This window comes from Bufo gargarizans, chromosome 2 (genome assembly GCF_014858855.1).
Source record: "Bufo gargarizans isolate SCDJY-AF-19 chromosome 2, ASM1485885v1, whole genome shotgun sequence".
Classification (NCBI taxonomy): Eukaryota; Metazoa; Chordata; class Amphibia; order Anura; family Bufonidae; genus Bufo; species Bufo gargarizans.
Window position 1 is genome coordinate 479790141 of NC_058081.1, and position 18930 is coordinate 479809070.

The 18930-nt window shown below is 49.9% G+C and overlaps 1 protein-coding gene across 1 annotated transcript; it reads left to right on the forward strand.

The window, feature by feature from the left end:
• Positions 1 to 3923: 3923 nt before the first annotated feature.
• Positions 3924 to 6801, forward strand: LOC122926485. Its single transcript, XM_044277871.1, has 2 exons — positions 3924 to 4967; positions 5951 to 6801. Exons 1-2 carry the CDS (start codon positions 4880 to 4882, stop codon positions 6535 to 6537), a joined length of 675 nt encoding a protein of 224 aa, XP_044133806.1. The 5' UTR covers positions 3924 to 4879; the 3' UTR covers positions 6538 to 6801.
• The last annotated feature ends 12129 nt before the right edge of the window (positions 6802 to 18930 follow it).

The following is an 18930-nucleotide window of genomic DNA, read 5'->3' on the forward strand; positions in this document are numbered from 1 at the left end:
CACCCAGTCTTCAGCAGAAAGCGTACAGGTGGCGCGTGAAACCCATGCCCATCAATCTGTCACATCACCCCCATGCATATCGGGGAACCTGTCTGAGCCTCAAGTCATGCAGCAGTCTCTTATGCTGTTTGAAGACTCTGCTGGCAGGGTTTCCCAAGGGCATCCACCTAGCCCTTCCCCAGGGGTGGAAGACATAGAATGCACTGACGCACAACCACTTATGTTTTCTGATGAGGACATGGGAATACCACCTCAGCACGTCTCTTATGATGACGAAACACAGGTGCCAACTGTTGTGTCTTTCTGCAGTGTGCAGACCGAAAAGGATGTCAGGGAGGAAGACTGGGTGGAAGACGATGCAGGGGACGATGAGGTCCTAGACCCCACATGGAATGAAGGTCGTGCCACAGACTTTCAGAGTTCGGAGGAAGAGGCAGTGGTGAGACCGAGCCAACAGCGTGGAGCAGGGTGCAAAAGCAAAGCAGCCGTCACCAAAACAGTTTGCCTGCTACTGGCAAACATCACCAGGGACGGAGCACACCAAAGGCAGCTTCAAGAAGTTCCCTGGCAAGGCACTTCTCCACACAATGTGCTGACGACAAGACCTGAGTGGTTTGCACACTGTGCCATCAGAGCCTGAAGTGAGGCATAAACGTTCTGAACCTTAGCACAACCTGCATGACCAGGCATCTACATGCGAGACACGGGCTGCAGTGGAGTAAGCACCTTCAAAACCAAGAAAGGGCTCAGGCCCCTCCTGCTCCCTCTTCTGCTGCTGCCTCTGCCTCTTTCTCCGCCTCTGGAGGAACGCTTGCACCTGGCAAACAGAGGATGTGCCCCCAACAACACCACCTCCGTCACCAAGCATCTCCACCATGTCACACGGAAACGTTCAGCTCTCCATCTCACTAACCTTTGATAGAAAGCGTAAATTCCCACCTAGCCACCCTCGATCACTGGCCCTAAATGCCAGCATTTCTAAACTGCTGGCCTTTGAAATGCTGTCATTCAGGCTGGTGGAGACGGACAGCTTCAAACTGCTCATGTCGCTTGCTGTCCCACAGTATGTCGTTCCCAGCCGCCACTACTTCTCCAGGAGAACCGTGCCTTCCCTGCACAACCAAGTAACGGGTAAAATCAAGTGTGCACTGCGCAATGCCATCTGTGGCAAGGTCCACCTAACCACATATACGTGGACCAGTAAGCACGGCCAGGGACACTATATCTCCCTAACTGCACACTGGGTAAATGTAGTGGCGGCTGGGCCCCAGGCGGAGAGCTGTTTGGCGCACGTCCTGGTGGCCACCCGACGGCTTAGGGAGGGTGGGCAGGGACTGGTGGGCCCCCCTCCCCCCTGTTCCCCCCCCCTTTAGAACGTCTTCCTCTTATGCCTGGGCATGCAGGGGTTAATGTAGGGTTCCGGTTAGGAGAGTGGGCGGTCAGCCGGGAGGGCATATATGCCACTGTCCCGCCTTCCCTCTTCCTCTTTGAGCGGAAGCGCTTTGTGGTGTAGGTGCTGCGCTCTGTCCGCATGAAGATGGCCGCCTCAGATGCCCCTCTGCGGGATGCTTTGAGGGCGAGATTAGCGGAGGGAGGTGAGGGATGGCTGCGCTCATTTTTGAGCAGCCTCGGCCCCCCTCTATCTTCCTCCTCCCCTGGCTTGGCGTGTCCCCCTGCGGTGGTGGTACCCGGCGATCCCGATACTGCGGTGGGGGGCCGGCGGTCTGCTCGGCACATCCGCCCCCCCGCTAGGTTCGGGTACAGTCCCCCCCCTTCAATTCCACTTACCCTGACTGCCCCGGCCAGCGCTGCTGTCTCTCATGCTGGCCGGCAGGTCCCCTGTGCTGCCGAGTCGGCGGTAGCTCCGCCCCTTCCGGTTTCCTCTCTTCACATGTCCCGTCCGGCTGCCGCTCGTGTAACTGCAGCTTGGAGCAGTGGAATAGTCATGGGGGGTCAGGCCAGCAGCTCCTCCTCTCAGAGTCTCCCTCTCACCCCTCCAGCTTCCCAGTCCTTGCCCCCCCATTTTCCCCAAGGGCAGCAGCAGTTAGATGGGGCTCTGCCACCAGCTGCAGTTGTGGAGGCGGCTGCCCCTCTGTCTAATAGTGGCAATGGGGTGCGGGGGGACCCCCTTTCTGCCCCTGCGGTTCCTGCCTACCCGCTGCCGCCTCCCCTTTCCCTTCCCCGGGGGTCACGCCAGCGCAGGGTGCGATCCAGCTCGTCGTCCTCCTCCCCGGAGAGCAGAAGACGCGTCCAACGAGGTTCCCGCAGGCGTCACTCCCGCCGCAGGTCTGACGGCTCGGCGCGGAGTAGGCGCTCCAGATCCTCCAGATGGCGTTCGCCGTCCTCCTCTGATGGGTCGATGGCTGCGTCGGGGGAGTCTGGTCGAGTGAGTCGTTCGCGTCGCGCTGGGCGGTCGCGTCCTCGGTCATCCAGGGTCCGTGGCCTGGCTTCTACGGCGTCTGTGCAGCCTGAGGTTCCGATGCCTGCTGCTCCGGTGGTTCCTGTCTCTTCTTCCGGTGAGTACCATTCTGTGGGTGAGTTGGGGGCGGGTGCGGGGGAAACGGGCACGGCTGAGCTATTGAAGTTGTTGTTAGATCGGTTGCAGCCGCCTGCCCAGGTTCAGGGAACCCCTCCTCCTAGCGTTAGACAGGCGCCCGTGCTGGCGGGAGTTCACAAGGATTCATGTTATTGCGGGGTTAGCCTCCTTGGTTCCCACCTGGAGGAAGCGGTTAGGGAAAAGGTGTGGGCTAACCAGTATGTGGATGTTTGGTCCCTCATATCGGTTGACCAACACACAGTGGATAAGGAAAGGCGTTTTTCGGATAGGCCTTCTGAGCGTAGACCCCGGGTGGCCAAGACCATGAACAATTGGTTGCAGGCTTTTTCCGTTTTGGGTTGTGTTATGGGGCAACGCCATCCTGAGCGATGTTCCGAGATGTTCGTTTATCAGGATATTATTTATAGTGCTTATAAATCGCACGGGGGCAGCGCCTGGTGGCGGTATGATGAGGAGTTTCGGCGGCGGTTGGCGTTACACCCGGAGATGGGGTGGGGGGTTAAGGCGACGGATGTGTGGTTGAGGTTAATGGTTGCGCAGAGGCCCCCCCCCTTTCCAGCGGCGGCCGCTGGTTCAGGGGGATCACCTTCCCATGGATCGGTGGCCGTCCGCCGCCCCGGGTCCTGCTGGCTATTTAACGAAGGAAGCTGTAGGTTCGCCGGGCTATGTAGATTCAAGCATGAGTGCTCCGCCTGCGGAGGCCCTCATCCCGCTAATAAATGTACCCGCCCCGCAGTCAGGTCAGCTAAGCAGTGTGAGCAAGGGGGTTTTAAGGACCCCGGTGAGCGTGGCAGAGATGGGCCCCTGGTTAGACAGGTACCCCAATAAACAGGCTTCGGCGCAACTCCGTTTTGGTTTTTCCTTCGGGTTTTTTATCCCTTTTGTTCTTAATCGTTCTCCGGTTTTTTCGGATAACTTGAAGTCGGCTCGGGAGCTGCCGGATGTTCTTAGGGACAAGGTCCTTAAGGAGGTTTCATTGGGTAGGATTAAGGGTCCTTTTGATGTGTTGCCATTCCCTAATTTGCGGGTCTCTCCTCTGGGCGTTGTCCCTAAGAAGGAACCGGGTAAGTTCAGGTTGATTCATCATCTTTCTCACCCGAAGGGTTCGTCAGTTAATGATGCCATTAGTCCGGAGGACGCCTCGGTGTCTTATGTCTCTTTTGACCGTGCGGTTGCGTTGGTCAGGGAGGCGGGACCTGGGGCCCTCCTGGCTAAGTCGGATATTGAATCAGCTTTCCGTCTGCTTCCGGTTCACCCTGATTGTTTTCATTTACTTGGTTGCTGTGTAGACGGTAAGTTTTACTATGACACCTGTCTCCCTATGGGTTGTTCCATTTCGTGTCATTATTTCGAGTTGTTTGGTTCCTTTCTGGAATGGGTCATCCGTTATGAGTCGGGCTCTACGTCTGTTTTGCACTATTTGGATGACTTTCTTTTTGTTTCTCCAGGGTCTGGTGATGGTTGCTTGTTATTGCTGAATCTGTTTTTGGAGAGGATGGCGCAGTTTGGGGTTCCGATTTCCGTGGAGAAAACAGAAGGCCCGGTCACGTGTTTATCGTTTCTGGGTATTGAGATTGACACGGTTGATATGGTTTTTCGATTACCGGGTGATAAGCTTCAGAAGCTTTTGGATTTAATTGATGGGTTTTTGGCAGTTAAGAAGGTTACACTCCTGCAGATGCAGTCTCTTTTGGGTCTCTTGTGCTTTGCTTGTAGGGTGATGCCCATGGGCCGTGTTTTTGCCCGCCGTTTATCTTTAGCCACTAGGGGTGTCCAGTCCCCCCGTCATCGCATCCGGATCACTGCGTCACTGAAGGAGGACTTGAGGGTCTGGAAGGCTTTTCTACGTTCTTTCAATGGTCATACCTGTTACATGTCTGTGGTTACCCCTAACTCTGAACTGTCCCTGTTTTCGGATGCTTCCGGGTCCTGCGGCTTTGGTACGATTTTGGGGGTGGAATGGTGTGCCGGTGAGTGGCCTGACGCATGGCGAGTGAATGGTTTGTGCAAGAACCTTACGTTATTGGAGTTGTTCCCGATTGTGGTGGCAGTGGAGTTGTGGAGGGACCGGTTGTCCAATACGCACGTTTCTTTTTGGACGGACAATTTGAGTGTGGTTTATGCTGTCAATACTTTGTCTTCCTCTTCCCTCCCGGTTCTGGCGTTGCTCCGGCATCTCGTACTTCGGTGCCTTGAGTGTAATATCTATTTTAGGGCTCGTCATGTTCCTGGTGTTGACAATAAAATTGCTGATGCTCTTTCCCGTTTTCGTTGGCAGGATTTCAGGTCTTTTCTTCCGGGAGCGGATTTGGAGGGCAGGGAATGCCCGTCGTACCTGTGGGACCTGGTGGACAGGAGCTGATGTCGCTGGTTCGATCGTCTGTTTCCCCGGCTACTTGGCAGGCGCATGGTAAGGCGTGGGCTGAGTGGTGGGGGATGGTGAATGACAGGGACGTGGTCTCCCGGGATGACCTGCGGTTGGAGGTCACAATTGATTGGTTATTGCGCTTGCGGGCTACGCGAGTTTCGGCAGCGGTGGCGCAGCGGCGACTGGCGGGTGTCGCCTTTCATTTCAAGTTGCGCGGGTGGGTAGATGTCACTAAGCAGTTCGTCATCCGTCAGGCCATGAGGGGCTGGAGAAAGGAGTTCGTCTCTCGGGAAAGCCGGAGACCGATCTCTTTTAACTTGCTGGGTAGGCTACTGTCTGGGCTCCCCGAAGTTTGCACGTCGCCTTTTGAGGTGGCATTGTTTTCTTGTAGTTTTAGCATAGCCTTCTTTGCGGCCCTGAGGTTGGGTGAATTAGTAGCCCCATCGGGTGGAAGGCCAGGTGGTCTTTCTTATCAGGACGTAGTGTTAGGTGGTGATTCTGTGAGGATTCGGGTCCGGCGGTCTAAGACGGACCAGTTTGGCAGGGGTGCCTGGATTCCGCTATATCCGGTGTCTGGGATTTCTTGCCCTGTTGGGTTGGTGGGCAGCTATAGTTCAGTTCGCCCGGAGTGCTGTAATTTCTTTGCGCATGCGGACGGTTCTCCCTTGACCAAATTCCAGTTTACCCGAGTTTTGAGGTCTTGTTTGGAGTTGGTTGGGGTGAATCCCAGGGAGTTCGGTACTCATTCATTCCGTATTGGGGCGGCTACGGAAGCCGCTAGGGCTGGTCTACCTGAATCGGAGGTTATGAGAATTGGCAGGTGGAAGTCTGCCTGTTTTGCTAGGTATATTAGACCGGACCTGCTGATATAAAAAAAAAAAAAAAAAAAAAGTGACATGATAGGGGGGAGTGTTATATTTTGTTTCTGTGCATTTTACTTGTCTGTGTTGGTTCATTTTATGGTTATTTACAGGTCTTGTGGTTTTTGTGTGGTGTTTGCTTGGTGCTAACTCTTTTTCTTGCAGGTCCTGGGCGTCCGGCCGTTTGGATCGTGGGCCATTCATATGTTTTCTGGGCGGCGCAGAGAGCTGATTGCCGACCTGGGGGGAGGTCCCTCGGCTTCCGGGAGGTGGATGTGGCCTGGAGAGGAATCCGGGGTTTGCGATGGGCTCAGCTCCTGTCTCAAGTGGTCGAGATCGGTTCGCAGGCCAGTGGCCCGGTTGTTTTAGTTCTACATGCTGGGGGGAACGATATGGGTTCTGTTCCCCTGGTGGAATTGTTGGCCCTCATCAGGTCCGATTTGGAGCGTTTTCCATCGTTTTTTCGTGAGGTGGTCCTGGTCTGGTCTGAGGTTGTTCCTCGGGTGGTATGGCAGGGTGGGGAGGCAGTCGAGAGGTGTAGAAGGACGATTAATGCCCGTATTTCCCGCTTCGTCAGGTCCCGGGGTGGTGTGGTTGTCAGACACAGACAGCTCGAGGGCGATAACCGCTCATTAATGAGGCCCGATGGGGTTCACCTGAATGAGATAGGTTTGGATATCTTCCTTTCAGGTATCCAAGATGGGGTGGAGCAGGCCATGTTTTTGTTGGGTGGTGGTCGGAGCCCCGTTTGAGGGCGGTGCTCCTCCTTGGCGGCTAGTTATTGCAGCATAAAGGTGTTGGAGGAGAAATGGGCGAATCCGCCCGCTGGGAGACCAGCGGCTGGCGGAGAGCACGGTTCAAGGTTATAGTTGCCGTTTGAATAAAGCTGTGGCCGATTACCACCCAACAAAATAAAAGGTTAAAAGTTGAACGGTGTCAGTGTCGTTATTGAAGGGGTTAGTTGGGGTGGTATGCGGGGCTAGAGGAAGGTTTGGAGTTCCCCTTCCCATTCCTTATGGTGCCAACAGTCTTCCGCCGCTAAGGATCGCAGGGCATCATTCTTTGCTTCCTGTTGCCTCCACTTCCTACTCGGCTTCCTCTTCCTCTTCTACAACCTCCTCATCCGGTCAGCGACAGACCTTCACCACTAAATTCAGCACAGCCAGGGGTAAACGTCAGCAGGCCATTCTGAAACTGATGTGTTTGAAGGACAGACCCCACACCGCGCAGGAGTTGTGGCGGGGTATAGAATAACAGAATGATGAGTAGTTGCTGCCAGTGGGCCTCAAGCCTAGCCTGGTGGTGTGCGATAATGCGCAAAATCTCGTTGCAGCTCTGGGACTAGCCGGTTTGATGCACATCCCTTGCCTGGCACATGTGCTGAATTTGATGGTGCAGAAATTAATTCACAACTACCCGACATGTCAGAGCTGCTGCATAAAGTGCGGGCCGTAAACGCTTCCGGCGTTCTCATCCTGCCGCCGCTCAGCTGTCTGCTCTACAGCGTAACTTCGGCCTTCCCGCTCACCGCCTCATATGCGACGTGCCCACCAGGTGGAACTCCACCTTGCACATGCTGGATAGACATGTGCGAGCAGCAGCAGCAGGCCATAGTGGAGTTTTAGCTGCAGCACGCGCGGGTGAGTCGCACTGCGGAACAGCACCACTTCACCACCAATGACTGGGCCTCCATGTGAGACTTGTGATGTCTCCTTGAGAAAACACTTAGGGTGATGATGGAAGAGGATGTGGCCCAGGACGAGGAGGAGGAAGAGGGGTCATCTCTAACACTTTCAGGCTAGTCTTTTAGAAGTGGCTCAGAAAGAGGAAATTTGGCCAGCCAGGGCCCACTACTGGAGGAGGATGAGGAGGAGGAGGATGGGGATGAAGCATGTTCACAGAGGTCCCATCACTGGTGCGTGGCTGAGTGGATACGGAGGACGCAAATGATACGCCTCCCAAAGAGGACAGCTTGTCCTTACCTCTGGGCAGCCTGGCACACATGAGCGACTACATGATGCAGTGCCTGCGCAATGACTGGAGAGTTGCCCACATTTTAATGTGTGCTGACTACTGGGTGGCCACCCTGCTGGATCCCCGTTACAAAAGACAATGTGCCGTCCTTAATTCTCTCATTGGAGCTTGATCGGAAGATGCGCGACTACAGGCCAAGTGGAAGCACAAGGCGAAGGCAGGGGAGGAGGAAGAGGTCGCCAACGCAGCTGTGTCAGCGCCAGGGTTAGCATGGGTTAGCATGGCCGACGTGTGGAAAAGCTTTGTCACCTCGCCGCAACAACCGGCCCCAACTGCTGATATGGAGCGTGTTAGCAGGAGGCAGCATTTGAACAACATGGTGTAACACTACCTGTGCACATGCCTACACGTACTGACTGATGGTTCTGCCCCATTCAACTTCTGGTTCTCCAAATTGTCCACATGGCTAGAGCTTGCCCTGTATGCCTTGGAGGTGCTGGCCTGCCCTGCAGCCAGTGTACTCTCTGTACGTGTATTTAGCATGGCAGTAGGCATCATTACAGACAGACGCAGCCGCCTGTCCACAGCCAACGTGGACAAGCTCACGTTCATTAAAATGAACCAGGCTTGGATCCCACAAGACTTGTCTGTACCTTGTGCAGAATAGACATTTATACCACCATTAAATATACATTCTTGTACTCAAGTCAAGTGCAATAATTATTTTTCTTTTTTTTTTTGTCCCAATATTTTGGGAGCTACCTACTCCACTTAAATATAAAAATACATTGTTGGCTACCTCCTCCTTCTCCATTGCTGCCTCCACCTACAACACCACATTCACCAGCTCCTCAACCTCCGACTCCATATCCACCTCCTTCTGAGTTGCAGGTTAATAATTTGTAATTTTTAGTTATTTTATTTCATTTTAAGTTATTTCCCTATCCAGATTTGTTTGCAGAGCAGTTGCCATGCTCTCAAGCACATTTTACTGCCTTTTACATCCCTCTAGCCTTTTCAAGGACTACTTTAGAGCCATTTTAATGCAAAAAAGTGCCAATTTTAGTGCCCTAAATTGAAAAAATTCTTATTTTCAATTTTCAGGTGACATTTTACCCTTTTTGCCGTATACAAACCCCTGCTGTGCCTGGGTGACAGGGGCCTAAATCTCTCAAAATCATCTGTTCTATTGCTGGGTGACATGAACCTCCTTTTGTCGTGAATGAACCCCTGCTCTGCATTGCTGACAGGGGCCTAAAGCTCTCAAAATCCTCTGTTCTATTGCTGGGTGACATGAACCCACTTTTGCCGTGAATGAACCCCTGCTCTGCATTGCTGACAGGGGCCTAAATCTCTCAAAATCCTCTGTTCTATTGCTGGGTGACATGAACCCACTTTTGCCGTGAATTAACCCCTGCTCTGCATTGCTGACAGGGAACTAATTTAGTGAAAACATCTGTTACTGATTCCATCCATTCTTGTACTCAAGTGCACTTATTCTTTGTTTTATTTTGGGGGATACCCCAATTTAAAAATAAAAAATAACACAAATCAGTGTTGACTACCTATTCCTCCTTCACCGCCACTTCCACCTACACCGCCACATCCACCCATCCACCGCCTCCTCAACCTCCTACTTCTAGATCCAGATTGTTATTTTTAATTTTTCTGTATTTTATGTTATTTTAAGTCATTTCCCTATGTACATTTTGATGCCTTTTGCAGCCCTCTAACCCTTTCCAGGACTATTTTAGAGCCATTTTAGTGCCCAAAAGTTCGGGTCCCCATTGACTTCAATGATGTTCGGGTTCGGGGTCAAGTTCGGGTCCCGAATCGGAACTTTTTTTTCAAGTTTGGCTGAACCTGCCGAACCCGAACACCCAGGTGTCCTCTCAACTCTAATCTTCATGTGTCTTTTTTGCAAGCTAAGTAACAGTATAATTTGAAAGTGGTATTTCGGACAGAAAAAAAACTTTTCACTTTAGAATGTACAGTATATGATACAAGTAAAGCACTTACTACTACTACTACTACTACTACTACTACTACTATCTGTTTAGTAATCAAGCTGTTCTTTGAGTTCTTTGAGTTTTTATCTCTCCATTCCTCCTGCAGGAAATCCTGTAGCTTCTGATTTCACACTTCTGTCCTCATGCATTGAGAGGCTGTATTAACCTTGGTAATGCCATACAATCCTACACGTGTGCTCCTCCATCATCCTGTTATTCTGTTTATCTAAGATCAATCATAAAACACCTTAAGTTCTCCATATAATACTCAAGCAGGAAAGTCAGGAGCTGACATACAAGTTCTCATCCCCAACACTCACTAGAGTTAATTTTGTAGAAAGCCAATTTACTACTAGTTTATTTTTTGGAGAATGGAAGGAAACATGCACAAACGCAGAGAGAACATACAAACTTAATGCAGATGTTACCTCTGATTGGAATTTGAACCTAGGACCCTGGCACTAGTAAGGCAATAGCACTAAACCACCACACCACCATTGTGGGTTGTGAGCAAGTGTAACAATTTGACAAAGCAGTCTTTTTATTCTCAAGATACCATTTAAACAGAGCAGAATGGTGTAATAACCAATCTGCTTAATTTGGTGTCAGAGCAATGAAGTGAGGTACTAACTCCCAGCTGGTGTACAAGCAAACCGTTCCGAAACCTATAGTCTAAACTCTGGACAGTGAGATATACAGGGCTTTTTTTCTGGCGGAACGCACCGGGACGGCGTTCCGCCACCTTTTGACATCGCAGCCTGCCATGCTCCAGCATCGCAGGCTGCGATGTATCAGCGGGGAGGGACTGGGAGGAGGAGCTAGGGGCCGGAGCATTCACTGTGCTCCGGCCCCCAGCTCCAGTACAGTTATAGAATGTGTAAAATTAATAATGATTCATCTATTCATGCTGCCCCCTCTGTAGTACTGTATAACATTCAATATATCCATCCTACCTACTCACAGGGATACTATTATCGTAATGCAGGCCAGCCGGGCAGACGAGCGGCAGCGTCACTGACTGACGCCACGTGCCTGCCTGGCCTACTTTATGAATGAAGCAGGCGGCGCAGGCACGTGACGTCAGTCAGTGACGCTGCCGCTCGTCTGCCCGGCCGACCTGCATTACGAGAACAGTAGCCCTGTGAGTAGGTAGGATGGATATATTGAATGTTATACAGTACTACAGAGGGGGCAGCATGAATAGAAGAATCATTAATTTTATAACTGTACTGGAGCGGCAATGGGGGGTCTGTGGATGGCACTGTTAAGGGGGGGGGGGGTCTGTGGATGGCAATGTTATGGGGTGGGGGGGTCTGTGGATGGCACTGTTATGGGGTGGGGGGGTCTGTGGATGGCACTGTTAAGGGGGGATCTGTGGATGGCAATGTTATGGGGTGGGGGGGTCTGTGGATGGCACTGTTATGGGGTGGGGGGTCTGTGAATGGCACTGTTAAGGGGGGGTCTGTGGATGGCACTGTTATGGGGTGGGGGGTCTGTGGATGGCACTGTTATGGGGTGGGGGGTCTGTGGATGGCACTGTTAAGGGGGGCGTCTGTGGATGGCACTGTTATTGGGTGGGGGGGTCTGTGGATGGCACTGTTATGGGGTGGGGGGGTCTGTGGATGGCACTGTTATGGGGTGGGGGGTCTGTGGATGGCACTGTTATGGAGTGGGGGGGTCTGTGGATGGCACTGTTATGGGGTGGGGGGTCTGTGGATGGCACTGTTATAGGGTGGGGGATCTGTGGATGCCATCCACAGATCCCCCATTAACAGTGCCATCCCCATCTGGGGGGTTTATTTGCTGGGCTGGACTTTTATAGCCCCCCCAAATTTTACTTGCATCCCTGTTCTCTAAAGGGGCGGTTTTAGGGGTGGGTAGGGGCGTGGCCAGGGGAGGGGGGGTGAGTTGGCAATGGAAAATAATTTTTGTTTTCATTTTTAAGACTGTCATTCCTTTGGTTTCGGTGCAGTGAAAAATCGATGATGAAGGGAACCAAGCATAGATTGTAGAGAAAGTCTTTCTTTACTGAGTGCAAAAAAAAACTAATTGCAACACATCCAGCAGCAGTTTGTACAAAGTCCAGTTTCTACTCACAGATAATGATGTATAGTGGCTGGCAGTGTGGCAGAAGATGACATTCAGAAATTTGCTAGCTGACAAATTCTCTTTTTGAATTTCCTTCCCTATGGCTTACCTCTGGCACCTGTGGCTGTAGGTATCCAAGCTTCTGTAGTCTCCTACTAGGTAAATGTGGGCACTACACAAGGGTCAATTGGGCCACGGTATTCTCCAACTCCTGAGGAACAGTGGCATTGTATTTTACAGTCCATTTTAATGTATATTGCAATGTTTTTATGTGCATTTTTCCCTGTTATGTGTGTATCAGGCCTGTTAGGGTGTAGTTCCTCCTCCTAGACAGTAGAGGGAGCTAGGGAACCCCTAGTATAAATAGTCAGGTCCTGTTCAGGAAAGGGCTGTGTAGTCAGGAGTCTGTGTAGAGCCAGAAAAGAGTGTGCACTTTAGCCAGAGAGGAGCTGAGGGCAACCTCCTGACATGCAGCTAGACAGCCCAGGCTTCTAGTTGCCACCAAGGGAAGAAGTTACCTCCTGAGAAACCTGAAGTTCCCATAACCAAAGCAGAGCAGTGCCAAAGTGTTTCCAGCCAACCTGAGGGCTGAAGGGCAGAAGGATTTTACCTAAAGCAAGGATATATATATACCTGAGGAAGTTTCCCCTACCAAGGATAAAGCCAGCATTAGGGCATACGGGCCTTGGGATAAGGACAGACAGGATTCTGAGGAAAAGTGCAACCTGATCTGTAAGTGTTTAACCCTCTGAGTATCTTGCAAGAACATTGTACCTTCCATTTGTATAAGCCTGCTAGTGACTGCTGCTCACATATGGAACTTTGCCAAAAGGCTGTAAATAGTTAACCAGTAAAAGGAAGTTTTGGTTCACCACAACATCGTGTTCCTCAATTATTTTATTCCTATCATAAATCGGTGTGCCACCGTTACCGGCACTGGCATCATGAACTTAAAGGGATCTTGCCACCGGCACATTAAAAACACCTGCAACATCCAGGGCACCTCATCTACCATCAGGCCTGGTCCCTATACTCAGAGTGCCCCAGAGGACCCCTGTGCCAGCCTCTCCATCACTGCTGTACGCCATCCCAGGGTCTTTCAAGAAACTGTGAGTAACCCAGAGCAACCCTTTGTGAGTAACCGTGACCTCACCATCGCAATACCCTGCAGGGCTGCATACTGCACTTCTAGCTATGCCCATTCTGAACTGCGGTGATGGTGTCCTGACATGTTTCCTACCCCCTTGCAACAAAGTCTTAATCGCTTGAGCGCCTGATCACTCTGCTGGCTCAAATATGCCCACTCCCACCAAAAGAGGAGAAATAGAATAGTAAGTTCCATTTCTATTGCCAAACACTGCCCACCGTACCCCATCTGTTGGTGTACAAAATGTATTGCATGTAGTGTGACATAACATGAGTATTACTAACTATTACATTACAAACCAACTGTAGTATCCCCAGGTCTAGGGTATTGCACTATTAGCCGATGAACAACAATTTAAGGTATTCAGCAGTACCTTAACACAGGCAGATTATCGCTAACAAGCATCCGTACGAATGCTCATTAGTAGAGTTGAGCGGACACCTGGATGTTCGGGTTCGGCCGAACTTTACAAAAAAGTTCGAGTTCGGGACCCGAACTTGACCCCGAACCCGAACTCCATTAAAGTAAATGGGGACCTGAACTTTGGAGCACTAAAATGGCTGTAAAATAGTCATGGAAAGGGCTAGAGGGCTGCAAATGGCAGCAAAATGTGGTTAAGAGCATGGCAAGTGCTCTGCGCCTATGCAGAGCAGGGGTTTTTCATTGGCAAAAATGGGTTAATGTCACCCACCAATTGAACAGACGATTTTACAAAAATTAGGTCCCTGTCACCTATGCAGAGCAGGGGTTTGTATACGTCAAAAATGGTAAAATGTCACCCAAGAATGGAACAGACTCTTTTGCACCCTGCTCCCTCTTTTGCTGTGCTGGTGGCGCTGTGCGACCACTGCCTCTTCCTCCGGACTAGACAGGTCACTCGCATGACCTTGATTCCATGTGGGGTCGAGGACCTCATTGTCCTTGTTGAGAAAGGGTTGAGACGTATGCATATATATCCATGCACGCATGCAAACACGTGCATGCATGTATGGTATATGTGCATACATTGACTACCATATCATGGGATGGTGTGTGCAGATGTGCCCAGCAGTTGCGCACGTCTGCCTTTGGTGGCCCACAGGGGCTCATGTGGCCCCTGTGGGAAATATGTGCCCCCTTATAGGTCCCTTGTTGTGTGTATACACTCACCTAAAGAATTATTAGGAACACCTGTTCTATTTCTCATTAATGCGATTATCTAGTCAACCAATCACATGGCAGTTGCTTCAATGCATGTAGGGTTGTGGTGCTGGTCAAGACAATCTCCTGAACTCTAAACTGAATGTCAGAATGGCAAAGAAAGGTGATTTAAGCAATTTTGAGCGTGGCATGGTTGTTGGTGCCAGACGGGTCGTTCTGAGTATTTCACAATCTGCTCAGTTACTGGGATTTTCACGCACAACCATTTCTAGGGTTTACAAAGAATGGTGTGAAAAGGGAAAAACATCCAGTATGCGGCAGTCCTGTGGGCGAAAATGCCTTGTTGATGCTAGAGGTCAGAGGAGAATGGGCCGACTGATTCCAGCTGATAGAAGAGCAACGTTGACTGAAATAACCACTCGTTACAACCGAGGTATGCAGCGAAGCATTTGTGAAGCCACAACACGCACAACCTTGAGGCGGATGGGCTACAACAGCAGAAAACCCCACCGGGTACCACTCATCTCCACTACAAATAGGAAAAAGAGGCTACAATTTGCACAAGGTCACCAAAATTGGACTGTTGAAGACTGGAAAAATGTTGCCTGGTCTGATGAGTCTCGATTTCTGTTGAGACATTCAAATGGTAGAGTCCGAATCTGGCGTAAACAGAATGAGAACATGTATCCATCATGCCTTGTTACCACTGTGCAGGCTGGTGGTGGGGGTGTAATGGTGTGGGGGATGTTTTCTGGGCACACTTTAGGCCCCTTAGTGCCAATTGGCCATTGTTTAAATGCCACGGGCTACCTGAGCATTGTTTCTGACCATGTTCATCTCTTTATGACCACCATGTACCCATCCTCTGATGGCTACTTCCAGCAGGATAATGCACCATGTCACAAAGCTCAAATCATTTCAAATTGGTTTCTTGAACATGACAATGAGTTCACTGTACTAATATGGCCCCCACAGTCACCAGATCTCAACCCAATAGAGCATCTTTGGGATGTGGTGGAACGGGAGCTTCGTGCCCTGGATGTGCATCCCTCAAATCTCCATCAACTGGAAGATGCTATCCTATCAATATGGGCCAACATTTCTAAAGAATGCTATCAGCACCTTGTTAAATCAATGCCACGTAGAATTAAGGCAGTTCTGAAGGCAAAAGGGGGTCCAACACCGTATTAGTATGGTGTTCCTAATAATTCTTTAGGTGAGTGTACATCTGTGCCCCCTTTTATGTATCTATGCTCCCTTATGTATATCTGTGCCCCCGTATATGTGTCCCCTTATAGTTAGTATATATTTCCTGTATGGCCGTGTATATATTCCCTCTCATGTAGATTATATATATATATATATATATATATATATAGATGTGTGTATGCAGTGCATACATCTGTATATGTGTATCTGCCATGGCTCTCCCCCAGGTATATATATATATATATATATATATATATGGGCCTATAACTGCCCATGTATGCCCCATGTTTATAATGAGTATATATGTGTATATAGATGCGCCCTAAGTATCTATATACATATATATACTTAATTGCCCCCCATAGGGACAGTGTTTAGAGCCAGGAGGTGGGGCGGTTTTTGTTTCCTGACCAACCCTCTCCTAAATGCCAGTTCCTGCAGTGGGGTGGATATGTCTCCAGGTGGCTGGTGACTTCAAAGGCTAAGGGATCAATAGATCTGAGGCCTTTTGTTGAGTTTATCAGCCTAGTTACTATGCTCTGCCCCACCTTGTGTTTGTGACATGGCTGGGCGTGTGGTGCTGCTAGCCTCAGGGGGCCAATTGGCTGTCCGGGGTACAGTCACACTATGATGTCACATCCCTGAGGAGGGGGGAGGTGGGCTGTTTCTGAGGCTGATATAGGAGCCCCGAGCTAGGAAGAGGGGGTTGGAACTGGACTACAGACAGAGACACATGGGAGAGAGCAGCTCCATGACGTGCACCTGGAGAAGACCTACTAACTCTGGAAGGGCTAAGTATCTACCTGTCTAGCCCCTACCTACCCCTCACATACCCCCTATGTCCCCAACCCTGTACCCTTGAGGCAGCCCCAGTTACCCCTGTAGCTGCCCTGTAATCCTTCACCCCTTCACTGCTGCCTGCTTACCCCAGCAGCAGCTGAGTGTGTGTTAACCCTTTGCTATCACTTGTAGGGTATTAACCCTTACATTGCTGTATCCCAACCCTTACCACCATCCCCTTACCCAAACTCTGTAGGAGCATCCCTGCTCCCCATTCACCCCTGACTATATTTACTCTCACCGTTTACCTTCGTTGTTCCCTTAGGGATAGTACCAGGTGGGGTGTGCTGTTAATATATGTGTGTGTGTACTGTATTAGATAGCTTTGTGGGTGGAATTTGGGAACCTTGTAGTGTAGTTTAGTGCTGTATTTATAGTGCTGTATTGTTAGTGCTTTGCATGCGTTGTGTACTGTAGGTATTAATAAATATCTTGTTTTATTCGTAACTATCTGTGTGACGTGTGGTTATTAGCGATAGTTAGTTCAGTAAGGCGCATGCAGCTAGTTTAGTGATTAGCGTAAGGCAAAGTATAGTGAAAGTATTGTATTGTTATAAAAAGGTATAAATAGGCGGGGTCATCAATAGACAGCTCCTCCTATTTATGAATATTAATTATTGATATTTGCATAAATATTGATGATTAATATTCCGCCCTTACAGTCCTCCACATCATCTTCCACCCAGTCTTCACCCCTGCCCTCCTTGTCGGTCTGCACACTGCAGAAAGCCACAGCAGTTGGCACCTGTGTTTTGTCATCATCCGAGACGTGCTTCAGTGGTCCTCCCATGTACTCATCCTGAAACATAATTTCTTCCACTTCTGGGGCAGGGCTATGCGGATGGCCCTGGGAAACCCTGCTAGCAGAGTCATCAAAAAGCATAAGAGACTGCTCCATGACTTGGGTCTCAGACTGCTTGGCTGATTCGCAAGGGGGAGAGATGAAGGACTGATGGACATGGGCTGCAGGTGCCAACTCTGATCTTTCAGCAGGGTAGGAGACAATGTGAAGGAACCGGAGGCACTGTCAGCCACCCAATCTACTATCACCTGTACTTGTTTGGCCTCACCATTCGTAGAGCCACATTCGGCCCTACCAAATAACGCTGAAGGTTCTGTCGCCTACTCACACCTGAGGAAGGTGTTTCACTTGTGTGTAGCTGACACAGATCGACCACGTATTTGACGCTCTCCTCATTCTTTGCATTCACCCACCAAACTAACAGATGGTTTATGTCAGGCGACAATGTAACCGCCAATAGTCAACAATTAAGTTCACTGAGAGTAAGGCAGTGTCGGTGTCATAAAGAGGAAAAATTTCTAGAGGTCACTCAACAGTGTGTCAGGCGAATTTTATACAATTACTTCACGGTCACAACAATTTTTAATTTGTCAACCAACAATGTAACTGCAGTATTAACTGGTTGTATTTGACTGTGACAAATGCAGAAAAGGCCCCAGATGTAGGGTCTTGCCCAAAATGGGTGTTTTTTTTTTAAATCAGACGATAACAGCAGTATTTAACGCTAGTATTTGACCGTGACAAATGCAACAAAGGTCCCAGATGTAGGGTCTTGCAAAAAATGGGCATTTTTTAAAACCAAGAATATAACTGCAGTATTTAATCTTTATATTTGACTGTCACAAATGCAACATAGGCCGCAAATGTATCATTTAGCCAAAAATGGGTGTCTTTTTCAACCCAGTATATAATTGCAGTATTTAAAGCTTGTATTTCACTGTGACAAATGCAACAAAGGCCCCAGATGTAGGGTATTGCAAAAAATGGGTGTTTTTTTAACCCTGAATATAACTGCAGTATTTAAACCTTGTATTTGATTGCCACAAATGCACATAATGCTAGCGCACTGAACTTGCACAAAATGGCCGCCGACACTCACCTAACTAAGGGCTCTTTAACACTTGCGTTGTCCGGATCCGTCGTGTACTCCATTTGCCCGCCAGATCCGTAACACCGCAAGTGAACTGAAAGCATTTGAAGACGGATCCGTTCAGTGTTACTATGGCAGCCAGGACGCTATTAAAGTCCTGGTTGCCATACTAGTAGTGGGGAGCAGTATACTTACTGTCCGTGCGGCTCCCGGGGCGCTCCAGAATGACGTCAGAGCGCCCCATGCGCATGGATGACGTGATCTATGCGATCATGTCATCCATGCGTGTGGGGCGCCCTGACATCACTCTGAAGCGCCCCGGGAGCCGCACGGACGGTAAGTATACTGCTCCCCCGCTCCCCACTACACTTTACCATGGCAAACAGAACTTTAGCATCCTCGCAGCCACGGTAACGATTCAGAAAAAGCTAAACGTCGGATCCGGTAATGCGCGGAAACGACATTTAGCTTAAGGCCGGATCCGGATTTATGCCTTTCAATGGGCATTAATTCCGGATCCGGCCTTGCGGCAAGTGTTCAGGATTTTTGGCCGGAGCAAAAAGCGCAGCATGCTGCGGTATTTTCTCCGACCAAAAAACATTCTGGTCCTGAACTGAAGACATCCTGATGCATCCTGAATGGATTTATCTCCATTCAGAATGCATTGGGATAATCCTGATCAGGATTTTTCCGGCATAGAGCCCCGACAACGGAACTCTATGCCGGAAAAGAACAGCGCAAGTGTGAATGAGCCCTTACAGACGGATAAAAGTTATTTTTCTGTGTCACTGGGCTCAGGGCAGGGTAAAAAAAAATTTGCACTGCACCCACAAAACAAAATAGATG